The following is a 21,526-nucleotide window of genomic DNA, read 5'->3' as shown; positions in this document are numbered from 1 at the left end:
TTGAAACGTCAAACATAATATAATATCAACATAAATCACCAATTGACATTTGTTGTCCAAGATAGGCGTAGTTGTTGAAGGTAGCTTTTGATTCAGCAAAGCAGTTTATCATTACTTTTGTCTTTAAATCTGGTTAGTGGATTTCATTTGCGAGCTCTTGCATCCTGTACTGAAGGTCTTCCGGGTCATTTGCAAAGACAACAATGTCATCTGCAAAACGCTGGTGACGATTCCACTGTTCTCCCAGTCAAGTCGCCTGAATACATCTTCCAGAGTAGTGGTGAATGTTGTGGGTGAGATCGTGTCGCCAATCGTTGGCAGCTAAGAACTAGAGGCCGAGAAGAGTGGAGGGAACTAGGGAAGGCCTTTATACAGCAGTATATCGACACCGGATGAAGATGATAATATTATAAATCAACTTATTCAGGCATGAAACAAATCAATTGTATCACATCAGAGGGATAAACAGCAGCTCAACGACGATTGCTCTATGTGTGCCCCTGAATTATTTTATTGGGTCAGATATTCGCAAAATGTATCATCTGTAGCCATCCATGTTTCGTACGGGCATTATTACTATGGCAGGCGAAATGTCGCGTGTGTTCGCGCGGTCATAATACAAAAAAATGTCTGCTGGAAAAATGGGTTAACGCCGTCACTTTGACACGACGATTTATCATTCATTCATATGTAGCATGTAATATCAGTCTGTTTCGAATGTGAACTGGGTAGAAAATTATTATGTTAGGTAGCGACACTACCACAATAAAATTGGCGCCTAACACAGTGCTCTAAATTTGAAATTAGCAATGTTGCTAGAGCAAAAAATAACAATAATTAATCATCTTTTATCTTACAGTTGGCAGGATATGTAGCTCATTTAAATTATGGAACATAGTTATAGCATGTCTTCAATTTCCGGAAAAATCTTTTCGGCACTTTACTTTCTAATTATGACACCTCTACCATAGCTTTTGAGTGGTGCGTATTTATAGATTCGACAAGAGTCTGCGATACGAACCGTCAGGCATTGAAATAAGTGGCACTTAAAATATTAAATCCTTTTGAGAACCAAACTGAAAGGCTTTTATTTTAGCCATGGGAAATTCATAAGTCAAAAATGGAGTGGACAAGATTCAGTATAATACAAGATAGCCGGGGAAAATTGTTGGGATAACAAGCAGGGCTATTCTAAATAGTTATTACGGGATAATTAACTGCCTGAATACGACATATCATATTTATCACTTTTTAATTGATTTTGGAGTTGAGCGATAATGTTTGAATAGCTGAACTAAGTATGGTGAGACCCTGGTGGTGCATAGGCTTTTACATGCCCTCGTAGTCCAGTGGGTAAAACCGTGTTATTTCACCCAATGGTCCGGGTTCGACCCGGTGAGGTCACAATATATTTATGTGATTTTATCAGTCTTGAGTGTTTCTGATTGTTTCACTTTATTACTAACTATTACTACTGTCATTGTAAACCAGAAGACAGTAAGACCACGGGACGGAGGGGTAGTTCAAAGGCAGAGGGGTAAATCTATCAGTTGATGTACATTGATCCTGACAAGATAGTTACTAATAGTGGTGAAAATATGTTATTGGTTAAAAGGTAGTGTAACATGGAATGGTGCATGTTGGGAATAACCCTAAATGATAACAAAATAAACCAAATGGACAAGGAAGCAGACAATATCATGATGCGCAGCCATCGTGGGGTAACGTGTAGACGTGCAATAGTGTGTTCATGGCCCCCACAAGGGGGGGCTGACAGGGCTCTAGCCTGGGGGCCCGGCGAGGTGAGTCGACCAGATAAGTGGGATAAACACATATCACATATTTGCTTTAATAGTAAAAAAGGCGCTATTTTCCTTCAATTATATTATTATTTAAAATTATGTGGTTGTACGACACAATTTTTAATTGTGTATCAATAATCGACATCTCCATAATTCAAATGGATGTATTAAAATAAACAATAAAACACCAAATAGGTAACCACGTACACCATTTGGAAAACGCTTCTGTTGAGTGTCACACTGCCTTTATCCTTAGCGATAGGTAGGGGGGGGCGCCAAAGATCCTAGCCTGGGGGCCTGCTTCACGATGTGGGGCCCATGAGTGTGTTGCAACCTTCAAATATACCAATATGGAATGAGTGTCAGTGCATAAACCGAGAGCAGTTGTCAGAACGAAACGCAAACGTATTATTGACACGTGTTTAAGTTTATTCCATATTCTTCCACACTCTAAATCGGTTGCCTGTTACTCCACACCCGTTAGGTATTTCAGTTCCCTGCATACATGCAATAAACGGGTAGATTTTTCTTGTGCAGTCTTGTTTCAGTGTGCATTCACGAATAATGCAGCATACATACAATTAAACAAAGAAACGGTAAAAACAGCGTGGAATTGAAATACAACCTGATTTTTCTTCTACGCTCAGTTGTCTGCGCCGAAGAAGCGCCAAATCCGCTGAATCAACTAAGTTAACGTTATTCTGATTGTTGGCAAATACTGCGAATCGACAATGGAACAAAATTTTAGAATGTGTTGATTTTTCCTATCACTGTATTATTTCGTTATGAATGAACATTGAACGTACAATGGAACTAGGGATTGCAATACCGAATGAAAATACCAATACCGGTATTCGTGAAATAATTGTAAAAACAGAAGTATCTACCAATAAATAATATAAAATATGTAAAAATAGCAACATGAAAGGTCACGGAAGTAAACCAGACATCGCGAAACCAGACATCGCGTAACCAGACAAAAAAAAAATCATCGTGTTTAGCCTTTTAATGTTAATTAATATATTTTGTTTTCACTTTCAATATCGAATATATCGGTATTGTTTGATTTTTAAAACTGGTATTTCGGTATCGTAAAACACTTTTACATTTCTTGATTCCTCATTCACCACCAAAATCCATTTCCATCTCACGAATGCGTGTGCCGCTGCTAGTGGTCAAAGGGTAAACATACTTGATACTGATCAGCCCTATCTACTATATTATAATAACTTTCCATAACAATATACCCAGGAAACTTCAAATTTGGTACTCAGGTAGGTACTAATGCGGTGACAATACATTATGTATAATTGAGGGCGGTCCGGTACTCTAGATATGGGTCTCCCAGGGAACTCAGAAATAATGGCAACTGAAATACCCAACAGGTAAGGCGATAGCAGATAACCGTCTCGAGTAAGGAAGAATCCGGGTTAAACTTACAAACGCGTCAAGAATACGTTGTACGTCTAATACTGAAAACTGCTCTCGGTTTATGCATTTACGCCCATTTAATGTTGGTGTATTACACACACTATTGCACGTGCATAATGCGTATTTCTTTTTCGTAGGACTCTCACACATTCAAAAACCCTGCTGCAACGTGCGGCGTATTGAATATAGCCAATCGGTATTCTATTTATTATCTCTTCTGTGGGGTCTCCAAACAAGTTTCACAAAAAAAACCAATTTTTTAAATGATCATATCGATATAAAACCTTCGCTAATAGACACCCCATGGACGGTTTCCGTATACAAATATTTAAAAAAAACACGGGGGTTGCCGATCTACTTTTTGAGATTGCCTAACTTAACTTACATATTGCATTGCATTTTACGCGTGTATCGAAGGGAGGGTAGGTTCTTTAGAGTGGGGAACCCCTCGCTAATAGATGCCTATGAACGGTTTCCTGGCAGAAATGTAAAAAAAAGTGTCGTCAATGTACTTTTCGAGATAATGCAATTTTAACATTGCATTCTGCGCGTGTGTCGAAGGGAGGGTGGGGACTCTCCTGGGGAAACCCTCGCTAAAGGATTCTTATGAACTGTTTCCTGACAGAAAACTTTAACATTTTTGCATTTTGAGGGCAGGGCTTTGGTGAAAGGCCAACCACCATTATTATATGTTTATAATTAGGGAATCCAATCCCGAGCCAAAATTCTGATCCCGGGATTTCGGGATTACAATTTGACAATCCCGGGATCCCGGGACTGGTCCCGGGATTGACATTTTTTTCCATTGTTATTATAAAATTTTTATATTTACAAATAACATTGATAAAATCGGTCAAAAATAAATCTAGTATAATTTATACCATTTAAGACATTTATTGTTGATAATGTATACGTTCAATCTCGGACGGACATAAGTTTAATGGAGTAAATAATATTGTAATATAAATAATTATGTGAATTTAATATGAGATTGCTGTTTCTGATAGTAAAGACATAATGAATGGATTAGCGAGATTTAAAATAGTAAAGCAAATAATCATGGCGTACTTATGGCCTTTCCGCTTCATAAATCTAATTAGTCAGCCAAATATGAAACTGCCGTAAAACGTATGATATCATGGTGGAATTACTTTGTTTAAAGTGCAAAGCATTGTTTTGTTCCAATCTTTCTCATTATTAATAATTTATGTGAAAAAAATCAAATAAATCGGCAACCTACACATGGGTATAAATCAAACTTCATTCAAACTCAGTTTATTTCTAATGTAGTTATTTTTTATTAAAAGTATTTTTTCTGTTATATTTTCGCTTTTATTTTATTTTCCATAAAAATTGATAAAAAAATCAATCCCGAAATCCCGGGATTAGGTTTATCAATCCCGGGATTCATAGGTATCGAAAATAGCTCGGGATCCCGGGATTGGAATCCCTATTTATAATATACAAAAAGAAGCAGTATTATAAGTTTAGGTACACGTGTTTTCTCGTAACTATAGTTTAGCACTGTCGCCCTACTTCTATCTAGCTCTTCGATTATAAAATACACAAGAGATCAATCTATTTGATTATAGATTAAAATATACATTAGACATATTGTCCTAATTAGTAATCCATTATGACTTACTTATCCACACGTGCTAATTGTAATTTTTTTCTATTATTAGGCAAGCGATGATATTGACAGAAGTAAAAGGTTATTAATTTTCTCTTTCATCACTAAAACTAATTAGCTGTTTGCATTTCCGCGGGTTTCATAATACAACTCTACACACACCCACTAATGTGTATGTTAATTTTGGCACATTTAATTTCCGAAAATAATATGTTTCAAGCCATACGTACACGCCTATTATAATATTTTTACCGACGTAACGGAAGGAATTATTGACCTATGCATGTGGTCTCTAAACTTCTGTGATCAGGCACCCTTATATCAGAGAAAGAAATGTATGTGGTCGCGGTTTTAGCAGTGGACTGTAATTTGAAGATGCCGGTTGGTGGATTACGGATCTGGGGGAGGGAGTTCAAGCACTCACGCACTGCACCGCGATTTCCTAACTATCGTCTCGTGTGGCACCAGACGAGATGACGTAATTGTGACGTCGGCCAATACATACCGCCCGCTCGAGCGTGTATTGGCTGACGTCACAATTACGTCAGGTCGTCTGGTGCCACACGAGACGATAGTTAGGAAATCGGGCCGCTGGTTAACGGACGGTTCGGAATGTCACTCTCACGGTTTCACTTGGTTCTGGGATGATAGAAGCGACGTTCGCTCAAACCGTATCAGATTTAGCGCAACGAAGGTCGAACATATGAGTCACTCTGTGGTTAACGCGGCCTAGGCGCGTCGGCTGTCTTGAAGTAACTAAATGTTATTCTTAATCACGGTCGACTCATGACCCGTGACTGCTGGTCGCCTTGTCTTGTGACAATAATACGGGATTTGAAGGGAAGGAATGACGGCCATCATAATCAGTATTGAATGCAAACCCTGTACACATAGTAGATTTTCTATTCCGCGGTAACAACTGTTGGCCCTGTAAGCGAATTTTACAACTAGTGGTGTTAAAACTGTTAGATTTCCTTAGGGATAAAATTAAATTAAAAATCCAATGGTTAGTAATAACAATAACCAACAGCCATATATCGCAAAAGATCTGTAAAAATATCTATTTCAACACTGGTAAGTACTAACTAATTGGTTGGCTAGTCTTCAAAATAACACATTCAATTTCTAACCCTACCTATATTAAAATATAAATCAAATTTAATTGATATGTACATCAGCAATGTGCTCAGAAATACTCAATGAAATAGTATAATATATTATAATGATAAAATTTAGTTACAGACCTTTTCAAGTGGATAATAATAATGTAAGTATGACATAATGTATTTTTCACAGAATGCCCAGTATCAAAAGTCACCGCACACCACTGATGCACAACACTATTTGAAAAGGCTACAAGCAAAAAAGGGTTATAGGCTTTCATATCCTAACCTTATATTCTCATAAAACCTCAGAATAGAAAGAACATACAATATATTGAAGAATCAACACGTAGGCACATACTGCAATGTGGTCATGACTGGAAGTATTACAGAAGGTTTACAACCATGCAGGTTATATATTATTATCTTCAATAAGACGCAATTGCTGAAGTCATTCAGCAATATCCAAGAGGTAAAGACCGCCCAGAAGATAAATTGCTATATTGATAAGATAGTTAAGTTCTGCGGAAGAACATAGCAACGCACAGGACTGATGAACGGAGTCGGCTCAGAGACCTAAATCCATGAGTAGATTGATCCAGGCTAATTAAAATCACTGGTGTGTGCAACAACACCATTATCCTATAAGCAGATTTAGAACATTCCCCTTCAAATTTAAAATGATAGTATGATTCTATGATGAAATCAGTCGGGGAATCCCAATTTTATTCTTTGTATTATTTTGATAGTATTGTAAAAATGAGTGCCGCAGGCGAAAAAAAGCTAATAGTACCATGTTATAGTCATCGTGTGACTAATTTTTTGTCATATATGTATTTCATTTATAATGCATACATACATACATACAGAGCACAATGTGGCAAGGAAAGGTGCATGTTGGGTAAGGACCACAAAAGAAAGCAATGAACGCAGACAAGAGTATGCAATGTGATAGAGGTCACCAAGCAGATAAAATGGCAATAAGTTGGATTTGTCGCTTGGCGAGTGAACAACTGCTGGACAAATGACGTCATATAGTGGTAAAAAGGGCACATATTTGCATATTAAAAAAATATCGAGGTAGCGAGGATGACTTTCACAGAATGAGACGTCTCGTTAGCAATAGAGACCTCAATCAAAGCCTGAGACTGCGTATAGTGAATTGTTAAGATATATATAAATTTGTAAGGCACTACACGAACACTATACAACAATTCATATCCTCAAAATTCCTTGGACTGACTGGGTGACTAATATTGACATACGCAAACGAACAGGAAAGGACGGAGAAGTCCAACATAGCTTCAAAACGACAGAACCTCTGCTACAATACGAGGACTAACAGTACAGCATTCTCCAGCTCATTATCTAATGAAAGATCAACGGTATACGTAGCAGGAGAAGAGGTGAAGCCCCGTGATTTCTCTGACAGGGGACACAATAGTGTCCCTTCTCTTTTGCTCTTGCTTTTATTACTGAATCGGCTTCAATTTTCTTTACATTGTTTTATATTTTACATTCACCAAGTTCGTACACGGAAGAAGCAGATATGAAGGAGGACTCACCCATAAATTCTGTTGATGCTGGCGCACTCGTGGTTGCCCCGGAGTAAAAAGAAGTTCTCCGGGTACTTGATCTTGTAGGCGAGTAGCAGGCAGATGGTCTCGAGTGACTGCTTGCCGCGGTCCACGTAGTCACCCAAGAAGAGGTAGTTCGACTCGGGGGGGAAGCCACCGTACTCGAACAGACGGAGGAGGTCGTAGTACTGGCCGTGGATATCGCCTGAGTGGATAAGATTATGAGGATTAGTCATGATTCAAATTGGTAGTCATATAATATATTTTTGTTACACCAAATCAGTATAAACAGCATGAACACAGAAGATTAAAATATATAAAAATGTAAAAGCCATTGCCATGGACCAAAGTTCTGAAGTATAGTAGTTTATGGCCTGATCGCAATAAAACCCAAGTAAAACAAACCGCGTTGATTGTTCCCAAGATTGAAAACACGTTACATTTACGTGACAAACTAAAATGCAAATTATTATTAAAACCAAGTGTAGTGCTAGGCGGGTTGGTTTGGAGGGGTCTATGTTTGTGTTGCTAAGCTCATAATAATATGGCAATGCAGGCACACCACCAAGAAACAATCCTTGGGGAAGAAACATAACAGAGTAGAGACCCAGACTACTTTGAATGTCCGTTGGTAGATGAGGCACGAACCTTTTAAAAATCCAATAAAATTACATGGAATCGGTTTAATATTATTTATGTTTGTGAATAAATAAAAATATTGAGTGTCTCTTGAGCTATCTCCAATAACTTATATTTAAAATAATCATCTGCTACTTTGTCCACGTGAAATACATAGATTTTTTCATAATATAAACTTCAGTTAGGACCTACCACCGCTGCTATCTGACCATTGAGACAATTCGTGATAAAATTTGCTGACTGCATGCACGCACAGTTGCAATAGTGCAGTTGAACGAGTGGCGAACCTGTCAGAAAAAATACAAACTTCGTCGTACCTAGTCACCCAATAATTTTGAACATATTATATTGATTAAGATGAGATATCCTAAGCTTGCCGACAACACTGACTTAAGTCCCGTTTATTTGAGGCTTTCTAGCGATTAGGAATGCAGAAATTAGGGTATATAATTTGATTTATTATGGTGCATTGAAAATTTGGGCTATTAAAAAATTTATCAACATAATAGAGATAGGACGCCTTATAGACGAAGATATATATATAGACGCCTTACCACTATATGGAAGGATCGGGGAATTTCGATTGCTATAAAAATGATGCTTGTGCAAACATTAGCGTTCTCGATATTTCTATACGGAGTCGAGTCGTGGACCCTGAAGGCAAGAAAACGGAAGGCAATTGATGCCTTTGAGATGTGGTGTTGGCGCCGAATGCTTCGCATTTCTTGGACGGAACACAGAACGAACCAGTCAATCATCCAGAGACTGAAGATAAAGGAACGGCTCTCGACGATATGTCAGAAGAATTCTGCAGTTTTTTGGACATATTGTCAGGCGCGGACCGGACAACCTGGAGAGACTGGTAGTTTTGGGTAGCCTCCAGGGAAGGCGAAGCAGAGGAAGAGCGTCTGCACGATGGAGCGACCAAGTGAAAGAGCTGACTGGGGGCACCATCCATTCTGCCCTGAGAGAAGCGGAAGATCGAGAAGGATGGAAAGTCTTGGTCGCTCAAAGGATGGCAAAATTTAAATGTGGTCACGATCCTCAGCCATGAGTGCACGACCAAGAAGAGAAGAGAGAGATAGGACAATTTCAATATTAAATTTATATTTTTCCTGAAAGGTCATAGTTATATTTATCGTTGTTCTGTTATGTCATGGAACCGATTTTCCAAACGCGCCTAAAGAAGTATAACTTCAAAAAACAGATAATTTAATTGCATTTAAGTACTAGTGTAGATCTCCCAGGTTATCGATATTGTATACAACTGCATAGCGATGGTTTTGTTTTGGACTCTGCATAAGTCAAAAGATCGAGGCGAAAGGATGATTCAACTTCATTATTTTGCTTATTGTGAATTCATTTAAATATGATAATTGTAATATTATCTTGATAAACATTAGTCAGCGGATTAATTACTAAGTTACACAATTACTACAAAAATAATATTATGCATGAAACAAAATAAATATAATATAACATCACCCACACAACCTGTCAGTATTGATTTGAAATTAATTATCGGACACACAAGGAAAACAATCTTGACACAATTAATTATTAATTAACGTAAGATAATTGATAATATACAAGTAATCAATATCATGTAGGAAACAATTTCAAGAATAATTGCACATTCGAAATTTTTACAGTTATTTCACTGAATGATTCCCAACCTTTTTGAAGTTATACTTCTTTAGGCGCGTTTGAAAAATCAGATCAGTGTATTTTTGGCGTGTGACATATAACACATAATTTATTTTTTCACATGAAAAAAAACGTACTTGATTGGATTCGAACCACCGATTGTTCGGTTATCAGCCGAACGCACTACTTTTATACAGATTATACAGTATACTATTATAGTTTAGAATTGTTCCGTTGCCTAGGCAGCGAATTTATTATTGTCGGCCATTTGCAATTCCTTACGAAAACTAACGATTAAACGTCAGATAGACAGTTGGGACTTTAAAAATAAAAACAACGAGAAACCATTATATAATTTAGTAATATAAGTTAAAGTGTATAGAAATAAGCCAACGGCGTGGTGTTCAAATAAGCGGTCCTTTTTCTTGAGTGTGTAATTCAACAAGACAATTAAGAGCTAGTCAAAGAATCCAGTTTTGCTTTTGTTTTGTTACGTCAAAGAAATATAACTTCTAACACGCGTACATCACATACCGATTTTTTTGTTTAGTGGCACCACTGAAATGGTTTGTAAAATCTCAGGGAAGCCCTATTTGGAAGGCACATAATATTAAGGTTATAAGCAAGACCTGTGTTGTAGTAATGTAGCCAGTGCCGCGTGTCTTTGCTCTAAATTACAAATTATCATGTAAAGCAGTATAAAATGACATGGTTCAATTTTTATCTATATTTCATTATTTCTGTGTGGCTATCTCAAACGAATACATGCAAAGATAATATTTACAAGATTTAAAGATTAACACACAATCAATTGTATTCCTTCTTAAGAGGGCTCGCACATCAGAACTCGCCGCATGCGTCTTAAGACGAATTCGTCGATGTGACGTCATCGTAAACCAAGAAACAAACGTTATCAAATGGAGCTTCGCAGATTGGCCGATGCAACTGCAACACGAGACGATCCGCAGATGCAACATGTCGCATGTCATACAGCCTGCATGTTGGATCGAAATAAAGTCGACTCCGCGCAAGCGCACAGCTGCACAAATGGCCATTTCTCTCCAGACTGTCGCCGCGTTCGGAGCAGCCACGATGGGGCGAATGTCGATATCGCTAAGCAGATGTGCGAGGTTTTATCAAGGAACACCGCCTGCCCGTTCTCGGAAGCTATGATTTATGGCGGTTAGGCACACGAGGCGAGTTGTGATGTGCGAGCCGGCTTAATCTCTCACCTTCTTACGAGTGTGCTACCCCTATATGCAACGTATGACCTGTCCACTCGAACAGAATGCCATTTCCAGTAGGGTTAGTTAACAATAATTATTAACTTGACCACAGCCAAAAACTTGTGTCAGAAACAACAAACCGCAGTGCCACAAATTCACGCAAGGCCCTTAGGCGGTTAACTAAATGGCATCTTCGGAGAAATGTTGTGTTTTCACAATCTATACAGGACTCGTAGGGCCAGGGTAGATAAGTGGAGCGGTGAATTATGTGAGTATCAAGGCCTGAACAAAAACGATGCATTAAGTGCGAGTGAAAAAGTATTCAGCACCCTTATAATCTCTGCGACACGCGCTAGAGTAAGATAAAAGGTTTACAGATGTGTGAGATGATTTGCTGTGGTGTCATAGCTAAGCGTCGATAACTTGCGAGCGCGTGTTGCTAAAATTGATATTTTTTGTGTTAAACATAATAACCGTACTGATAAGCAAGAAGATGGTATTATGTTTCATAGGTAAGTTGATACATGTTCGTGATAATTTATTTGTATATTTATTATATATTTTAATATCAGTGACCTAGTGTTTCTTTAAATTATTTAAATTACTGATATCTTTACCTAATGGATGCATTTTGACCGCTTAAAAATACTATATGACGTAAAAAAAAATAGAAAATTATATTTTAATTCTGAGCGTCTAGTGAAAGCATTAGCGAAATGGTCTATGGTCTCAAACATTTGTGTACGAATGCGTTCGCTCGCCCACAAACCAAACGCATGGCACGCAGCTTCATTTAGCAATGCAATGGGCGGCGTCTAGATGTATCTATAGTCTAAGGTGAGTATAGAGTATATACGGCGGAGCTATGAGACGCTGGTATGAACTGGAACGATGCAAGAAGACTGGCTAGCGACAGGGATTCTTGAGTCGCCGCGTGGTGTCCAAGGGGCGGATATGGCCGAAGAAGAAGAAGAGCAATACAATCACCAACGGGGAGAAGGGCAAGCGTGTGGGTGAGTCGTAACGTAGGGGTGCCTGAAGGATTCACAATAAGATGATTCATAATTATGCATCTTTTGGAATATGGCGATTGATTTATTTGTTAATATAATGCACAATATGGGTCTAATCTAATTAATACTCCATATGACTCACTACTTAATCATATTGGCAATCTTTGAAAAGGTACTATACCACATAATACCATATCAATCTAAATGGGATGATCTCATAATTTTAATGACTAATGGAAAGTGTAGTATTATTTTCCTTATACATATATTAATATGCAAGAAAACAATAGAAAACAGGTAAATACAAACCATTACTCACCTGTATTGTTTTGACAGACTATGAAACAATTATAATTACAAAATAAGATGTAATCTCAAAGTAAATTTAGATTAGGTATTGAATTATTTTGTAAAATCATAGAATATTATAATATATTGAAAAGGACAACATTGTAAATTTAATTGATGTTGGGTCATCATACTCACAACTTTTTTTTTTTCGACAAGGTCCGATCCTAATAGGATCATATGGGCCTCCACAGAGTAGAGGTTTGTATTGACAGATTTTGTTTTTTACGAGAAATGTATGTCAGCCACTTGCTCAACCTATTAGGTCCATACCCTGACACCTGCAAATTGAAAAACATTATGTGTATTTGCCATACCCAGGATTCGAACCTGGGACAACTATCCAATACTATTAAGAAACATTAATTTACATTATCCAAAAACAATTACTCAAAAAAATTGCATATAGACATGGGTCGAGGGTTTGAATCGAAGCCTTCTGGTCAACTAGCCAAAACTGGTGTGTGAATGTAACAGAGAAAGTCTTCGGAAGTGCTCAGTAACAGAGATATGACCAGGGCTCATTGTCAAGGGTAAACAACTGTAAATGTAAGAATTTTGGGAGTAATGCAGGCTTATAAAAATATGAAATGATCACGAGGCTATTGAAATCGCAGATGTTGAAGCAACAAGGATGCCACCGCCTTTTGCAACAACGTATCTTTGTGAACACGGATTTTCTTCATGTATGAACCTAAAAACTATTTGAAAAATCTTTTGGACAACGAAGTGTCCAAAAAATAAAACAGTATTTTCAAAAAAATCTGAACCGCAGATATTTTGATAGCAATACTTAATGAAGTAGTTCTTCGAACATTTGTTAATTTTGTATGGGTGCAATTCGTATTAAAGCATGTGTGGCTTTTAAAAAAAAATCGAAATGCGAAAACCAGTTGCCATAGCCCATATAGTATAATCCAAGACTTTGAAGTCAGTTTTGGTTTACGATTCCAAGAGTCAGTCAGTCAGGCCAACTGAGTCTCCTCAAATATTACCAATATTGAATGAGTGTTTTGTTTGTGACAAACATAATGCATATTACGTATGATGCATGAAAATAACATATTATTCTTAAACATGTATTTAACCCTTAGAATGCTACGCAACGATATATCGTTGTTTTTGATAATGGCCAGAAATGCTAACAATCGTCGTTTTGCTTTTGATGCCTGAAATGATAAGTTAATTTGTGAACATACTACCGCACCAGTGGTACGAAACATTCTTTATCTATTTAGTTTTATTGTTATGTAATATAACCGGATTCATATATGTTTTGTAACTGGGTAGGTTTAGAACTTATAACTATTGTATTTTTTTTTCATGGCATCACCCTTTTTACAATAAAAACAATTCCAAATACAAATTTCAGTATACCATATAAAAATTTGTTTACAGTCAAATTCTTAGTGGAAGGACAATGTTTTATTTTATGCATTTGAAATAATGGGAAAGACTTTTACTCAACTCAGTGTTTAAAGTAGAGTGGATTTGTGCTATATAAAAACAGTTTCATTTATAAAAAAATAATGAAATAAAATCATTTGCAATACATATTTTAAATGTTTCAATAAACAAACACCATGAAGACCTTTTTCACAAATCACGCATATTGTACGCGATCTTTAAACGAGGCCACCATGCAAAATTTTTCTTTTCAGCCGGGTAGTTTCCTAATTCCACTACTTTGTATTATCCCTCATGTGGCATGACCGATTGTTTCCAATAACTGATAAAAATCAAAACTCTGTGCGCGGATCGTGCATTTCGCTCGCTCTCGCGATCGCCCGTATGATAGAGCGAGAAAGAGATATGTCAATTACTTGCCTTGTTATCTATTCAAAACGATACATTAATTACGAAACGTGTTTTCATAATATTCCGATTTCGCAGAATCAATTATAGTGGTAAGGTGTCTAAAAATAATACAATACTATAATTTATCGACAAGTATTGGTAGCAATCCTCGACCGGATTTTGCACAACATCGTAGCAGCCAAAGGGTTAAATTTTAAATCAAGGCATTCTTCTTTTTACACCATTTTGTTTTCTAATTAGCAATCGAAGTTCTTATAAGAAAATAACAAGATACCTATCTGTCAAAATTTACTTGTAAGGTAAAAAAAGAATAATTTAATACATACCTATTATTTTGATAAATTGTCAGACTGTGTAGGATTTAATATAGGTAGGTACTTACTTTCATTAAAGCCTATTACTAAAAAGCGGGAAGAATATTTTTTCCGGCAAAATGTAGAACGGTTTGAATTTAGAACAAAAAAAAAGGTACTGTTCGGTTATACGGAATACAGCGGAAAACGCATTTTGAAAATAGCCGATAAACTGGATTATTTAGTATAAAAGAAAATTCTATTCAAGTATTGAGCCATTGAAAAACAAACAATGCATAATTGAAAAATTCGTAAATAATAATAATAGTTCAAATAAAAACCAATTAAAATAAAACACATTGTGTAGATACTATACCTATTCCATTTTTATTCTAATTTAAACTATGTTGAATAAGTAGTAAAAATATTGAGTTTTATTAAAGTTAATACAAAGCATTCCACGAAGAATTGACAGTTGACAACGTAGCTACCTACTAATTTATATGCCATTAACTCAAAGAAAAAGTACCTATAACAATATTGTTAATATTGTCTGTCAAAAATGCAGGTAGTGAAAAGATATTGCATTGTAGGTACCTACCTATAATATGTCAAATCAGAACAAAATGTAACAACATAACTTGAGATATGTGATTAGTCGAACTTTCTATTAACAATATAACCAATTTTGGAGATACAGTTATTTTTATTGATTATTATCACTGGAAATTCCTTTTTTTAACTTTCAAAATGACTTCGTTTCTTCTGCCGATACGTAAATAATTATGCATCTCAGTTCTTTTGATAATCATCGTTCAATGTTTTGTAAACACGAATTGTGGCAAATATAAACATTGGGCTAGCTTTCATTGCCGTTTTAAATTCGATGTTGTAGATATGATAGGAAAAAAGAACGATATACCAATGTATATACAGGTTTTCGCGGCATACGTAAAATGTAATCTTGCCAACTAACTTAACAGATGACGCTTGTGCCCTTGATAATAAGCGATAAAACAAAATTGAGCAATGCAAACTGTGAAGATATCATTGATGAGTTGTTTACTCACCACATATTTTAAGAGGAGCCTCAAGTTCCAGCAATATCGGCTGTGACAGGAAGATTTCTCTGGATTTGAGGCAAAGACCTCTAATTTCCAACTCCGTTAATTGAACATTCTTTCCGGGTTTATGGCCGCGCACTGAAAACAAACCACAGACATAATTATTAATAAATCACTGCACATAAAGTTTAACACCGATTCGAAAGATGATTAAATATTTTGAAATGGACAGATAAAAACAATCGCCATTTATAACGGGCGTTGGCAGAGTCGGTGACAGATACGACCCTTGACAATATCAACAACAGTTTACCTTCGAGTAATCTAGCAATTATGCTGTCAATGTTAAATTTATCTTTCTCCGCCATTTCACTGATTTTTTAGTAACGAAACAAAGCGGTTTTGATTCACGAATTAAGTAAGATGACCGCGATATCCGCCGATTATCGAACGTTAGATGTTTTTCACAACTCGGCGAATGAAACGATAATGGCGGACAACTACCGCGAGTGCTGCCAACTTCATTAATTCTACAGTGCTGCCGTTGGACAAATTGATTTAAACGCCACTTTGAAAAATATAAATAAAAGGGATACTAACGACTAGGTAGGTAAAAGCGTAAATTTATTTTATTGTGTTGTTTGAATAGAATCATCAAATTGTTACAATAAAATGCAGTAAAATAAAAACAAAAAAAAATTAACATATTAAAATATTTAGTACTTACCTATACTGTGTCCCACTTGAAATTACAGAAAAACAACTAAACCTAATAATTATTCTGTGTTTGATGATTTCCGGGTCCCAAAATGAACGCAATAATAATTATATAAAACAAATTAAACAAGTGAGCAAGGTAAAAAAGCTAATGTAAAAATCTTAAATTATTGGAGAAATAATTAAACCATAATTTATTAAAACTGAATTAATCTTGTTGAGTTTTATTGTATTCGTTGATATTAATTACCGCAGAACGTAGTAGAGTGAAGAGGTTTTTTTTTATATAAATATTAATGATTATTCTATTTTGGAAAGACACGCATAAATTATCATCATTCTATATTTAGTAGTGACATCTAGCATAATTTATGAAAAAAAAATGGTTTGATTCTTTGCTGATTTTAGCAACATCTGTATAATGTACAGCAGAATAACATTAATATTCAATTATTATAAAAATAGTGCTACTATGTGACGATAGATGCCACAAATATAAATATTAATAAATAATCTAAATATTATATTGCATAATTTTATTGTAATTATGTATGTATAATGTTTTGTTAAAAATAATATTAAGTTATAAGATGATAATTTTAATGACAAGCTTGTTGATTGATTACTTACCTATTGTGAATATTTAAATCTATATGGCACTTTTACGAGCCAGTCTAAAAGATGTCATCAATTTTCAATGTTTTTGTTTATATGAATTAGTTTTATTACCGAAATGCCGATTTGAAATTGGTGGTCGCCTTAATAATAAATAGTTGTCTTACCATATTTGAAAGCAATTCCAGAGTATCTTAAGTGAGGTTTTATAGATAGCTACCTTCACAAAAGTTAGTTGGTGCTTATGATTTGCAACTAAACAATAAATAATAAATAAAAGGTATTTTTATTTCTCAATACACCATTTGATTATATTATGATGTTTACTATAAATAGATCTGTAATGCGAAATATGTGGAAGCTAATTTAATTATTAACCTTAGTAATGCTTGTCAGTTTCACTTTAATTTATTATATATATATTTTTTTTTTTTTTAATAATAACCATGCCCTTGCTTTTTCGTACAAGGTGGTTGGGTGGGTTAGTTGCATTGATGTGGGGCTAATTAGGTGCCTCCATTTATATCTTTAATTTTCTTTATGGCCAGGATTAAATATTTTTTGTAGTGTTCTTGTGTTGTTCTATTGCTTAGTGCTTCGTGAGGCTTTTGGAGGTCAATTTCGTGATTATGTTGTCTGCATCGAGTCCTGAGAGTCCATCGCTCCCTTTCTAGTATAGGGCAGTCGTTGATGACATGCCACACAGTTTGAGATGTGTTGCCGTCACATGGACAACAGTCGTCATCCCTCAATTTAAATCTTTTTAGATAAGCTCGCACCGCTCCGTGGCCTGTTAGTATCTGTGTGAGTTCGTGTGATATTTTTAAGTTCCTGGCAAAAGTGATGGCACAGTTTATGCTTGGAATAAATTTCTGCGTTATTGATCCTGTGGCGGATGTTGTGTATCTGTGGTTCCATAGGTCTATGGTATCTTCGTTTAGTTTTTGTTTTGCGTAACTCAGAGGGAAGTGTGTATAGGTTAAAGGTCTTTTGTCTGTTGTGGCTTGTTTAGCATATTTATCAGCTTCCTCGTTTTCGGCTATCCCTGTGTGACATTTTTTATATTTAGGTCGCATCTTAAAAGAAAATAGCGCCCAAGGTAGAAGAGTGGTAGAATGTATGCTTCTGAAGCCTCAGGTTGCAGGTTGGAAACTCACATTTGGCAAATTCATATCGACTGCAGAAAGGACAAAAGAATTAACCCTCAGTGTTTTCAAAATAGGTTTTATTGGATAATAACACTGAACACAACTAAATACACGCTGTGTTCAAAAGATGTAAGCTGCAAATACTATATTGTTCTCTTTTTATTATTTATTTAGCTTATATTATTTAATACCTAATAGATGGAAGTGAAGTGGGGAAAAAAGTCTTAACCATCATTTTATCACCGGCCTTCTGCGCGCTCTGAAGCGGAGATGGCAGGCCGTGATAACGTCAAGGTCAAAGCGGGGGTGGGGGACAGAAACGCACGGGGTATTTGGTCAAGGCTGGTTTATTTCATCGTATTGCAGGGTAGTCGTTACAGATACGATACAGGTTATTGTCGTCGTTGGCGGTCGGTTGGTAATTGGCGGGCTGCAACGTGGTGTCGCGGCTGGGCTGCTGATTGTTTGCTTGGCATCCGAGGCGAGTCAGTGCTTGCGGCGTGGCGATATGCCGATGTCAGATGTGGTCTTTTTGGCGGGCTGTCCTGAATGCTGGCTTGGCTTCGCGTCCGAGGCGAGCGAAGGCGAGAAGAGATTTTGCGGTCGATGCTGTTGGTTCAGCGGTTGATGTAAGAGAGGCGAGTCAGTGCTTGCGGCGTGGCGATCTGCCGATGTCAGATGTGGTCTTTTTGGCGGGCTGTAACGTGGTGTCGCGGCTGGGCTGCTGATTGATGCTTGGCATCCGAGGCGAGTCAGTGCTTGCGGCGTGGCGATCTGCCGATGTCAGATGTGGTCTTTTTGGCGAGCTGTCCGGAATGCTGGCTTGGCTTCGCGTCCGAGGCGAGCAAAGGCGAGAAGAGATTTTTCGGTCGATGCTGTTGGTTCGGCGGTTGATGTAAGAGAGAGCTTTTTGCGCGCGTTCAACTGACAGGCGGCGTCATGTTCATCCGTCGGTCGGGAACCTCTCTGTTTTACCGACGGATTGACTAGTGGCGGCGCGAGCGGCCGTTTTTGATAGACCGCGTCTGTTTTGGCGGGAGTTCGACGAATTTGAATTTCAAGGAGACGGGTTCCGCTCGGCCGAGGGTTGCGATCACCGCGAAGAGTGGACGTAGGCTGTGGTATTTTGGGAAATATGATGGTTCGGTCCGCCCTTTGAGGTAGTCTCCTGTGGGAGACTTTCATCTGGTATCAATTTCTATTAGGTTTTCTTTAATTACCTCAATAATTTATATCATATTGTGAAAATAAAAGACCAAATTAATTATCATCATGTAGGTACTTAAGGTCATAATAATATGTCTATTGTATATTTTAACATTGACAGAAAACCATAACAAAAACGTTTTTGTGCGTCCTGAAAAATTTGATTTGTGTGGGTTAAGTCCTTTTTTGTTTAGTAACCATTTTTTATTAAAAAAATTTAACAAACCTATCGAGGTGGCGAAGATCTACATGGGATTGTAAGGGTCATGAGTATAATATGACGTCATTCATTAAGTGGCAGAGGACTGGTATTATAATGCAGTAGATAAGGTGGGGAGGAAATGCTTTATGATGAAATGTGAGAATAGAGAGAGTGGGGTTTAAAGATATGGAAAATTATGTGATGTCTATGGTCATGTTTATAGAATGTAGTAAGTTGTTTATACGAATCCGTCTGGGTGAAGGAGTGTTGAGAAATTCATATTGTGGTGGTTAGCCGGCATGGCCCAGGATACATGAGCAGGAAGGGGATTGAGTGGATTGGGAATGGCGGTTTGGCTGTTGTGCATGTGTGATTATGTGAGAATAAGTTTTCAACATCTTCGGGTTATGTAGTACACCAGTCAAGGCCTCTCCTAGCTCCTTCTATACTTCTAGGTCGCAGTCCCTGTGGTCATCCATCAGTTTCTCATTCAGTTAAGGATAGCGAGCTAGTCTATCGTTTGTACAGAATCATACATTCGGAAAACCGCAATTTAAGATTTTTCAACAGTTTCATGTATAATGTATATTGTATAATATGATACTTTAGGTACCTATATAACGCATTTTATCAGTGGCGAAGAGTAGAGATAGGCTGTGAAGGTCCCGACATAGATAGAGCACACTTTGCTGGTCATACTTATTTATTTTCATTCAACTTCGAATACAAATTGGAGATGGTGATGGTTAGTTTTTAAAATTCAATTAAACCCTCAATTGGTAAAACACATTGCCGCAAATGCTTCATCGTATGTATTCAAAGATTATTTTTGGTAGGTATATAATATCTGAGGTGTTTTCAAATTATGTATATTATGGTTTGGTTTCGGGAGGGTTTAATTGAATTTTAAAACTAGCCAATATCATTTGCAATTTGCATTCTAAGTTCAATGAAAACAAATAAGTATGACTGTCAAATTTTAGTGTGCACTATTTATATCGGATTCCCACGGCATACTTCTATTCTTTGCCACTATGTGTGCTACCAGTGCTCACGTATGTGAGTGAAGCATGAACCCTTAATGTAAGAGAAATGCAAAATGGGTGAGTATTTCAAATAAAACAACATTTTATTTTTAAATACAGGTATTTATCCTTTTACTTTATTTAATAGCTTTAGAAATTGTTCAGAACGAAGACTGTATTATGATATGAACAATAATAGTTAGGTTACTGTATACTTTATACTATGTACTCGCTAATATCAATATGTACACTAGAATAACTTACGATTTACGTTAACTACATAAAAAATTGGAGATGTTCTTAGAAGACAGGGTTAAACATTATAATAATTCCCTTATTAAAATTAATTTCGCTCCGTATGACACAAGCGTACAGATTATGTCGAAACAGATGCGTTTTTATTATTAACAGAAACATTATAATATGTGCAAACAAGATCAACATTATAATAAAAACAATATTTTATGCTTAGATATACAAAAAAAAAATATACTTAAAACAATCTTTTCCTAATTGACAGTCATCAAAGATTTGAATTGTATAAATATTAAGTTTAAAAATAAAATATATCATTCGTGAATCCCAATGAAATTTTATGAATGTGAAAAACAAACTGCAGAATTAAATAAAACGTTTTGTTTATCACTATTACGTGTGTTATATTATAAATGTTATGTTATAATATAAAAGATTATTTTTATAAGTATTGTAATAAAGATATCGATTGCAACGATTCATATTTATTTTTATGTCTTTACCCGCTGTATACCGAATGTTCAAATACAATTTACAAATTAATATTTGTTAAATATTACAAACACATAAAAACAATAATTGTCTTTTTTGTGAATGTTTTCATCTATTTATGGATAATATTGTTAATACAATAATTATTAATGTTATTAATATGATTGAATTTATCATTATTGATTGATCTTACGTAGACTATTTCAGGAGTGGGGAATCTGCTGACCATATGGGGACTTGTAGGTCATTAAGTAATGTATATTTTGAAGTGC

The 21,526-nt window shown here is 36.2% G+C and overlaps 1 protein-coding gene across 2 annotated transcripts in view; it reads right to left on the bottom strand.

The window, feature by feature from the left end:
- The window catches only part of LOC147069365 (serine/threonine-protein phosphatase alpha-2 isoform), a 129,666-nt gene extending 113,570 nt beyond the window's left edge, over window positions 1-16,096 (bottom strand). For both annotated transcript variants that reach the window (XM_085950766.1, XM_085950765.1), the window contains exons 1-3: window positions 15,908-16,096; window positions 15,601-15,732; window positions 7,535-7,751 (exon numbers count right to left, since the gene is read on the bottom strand). In XM_085950766.1, coding sequence (XP_085806892.1) covers window positions 7,535-7,751; window positions 15,601-15,732; window positions 15,908-15,962 — 404 coding nt within the window. In that variant the 5' untranslated portion in view covers window positions 15,963-16,096. The remainder of the gene's footprint in view (window positions 1-7,534; window positions 7,752-15,600; window positions 15,733-15,907) is intronic.
- Between the last annotated feature and the right edge of the window lie 5,430 nt (window positions 16,097-21,526).

This window comes from Rhyacophila brunnea, unplaced genomic scaffold, assembly GCF_057557595.1.
Source record: "Rhyacophila brunnea isolate RB1 unplaced genomic scaffold, BYU_Rbru_1.0 scaffold_23, whole genome shotgun sequence".
In the NCBI taxonomy this organism is placed as follows: Eukaryota; Metazoa; Arthropoda; class Insecta; order Trichoptera; family Rhyacophilidae; genus Rhyacophila; species Rhyacophila brunnea.
This window is presented reverse-complemented; position numbering and strand designations above follow the sequence as displayed.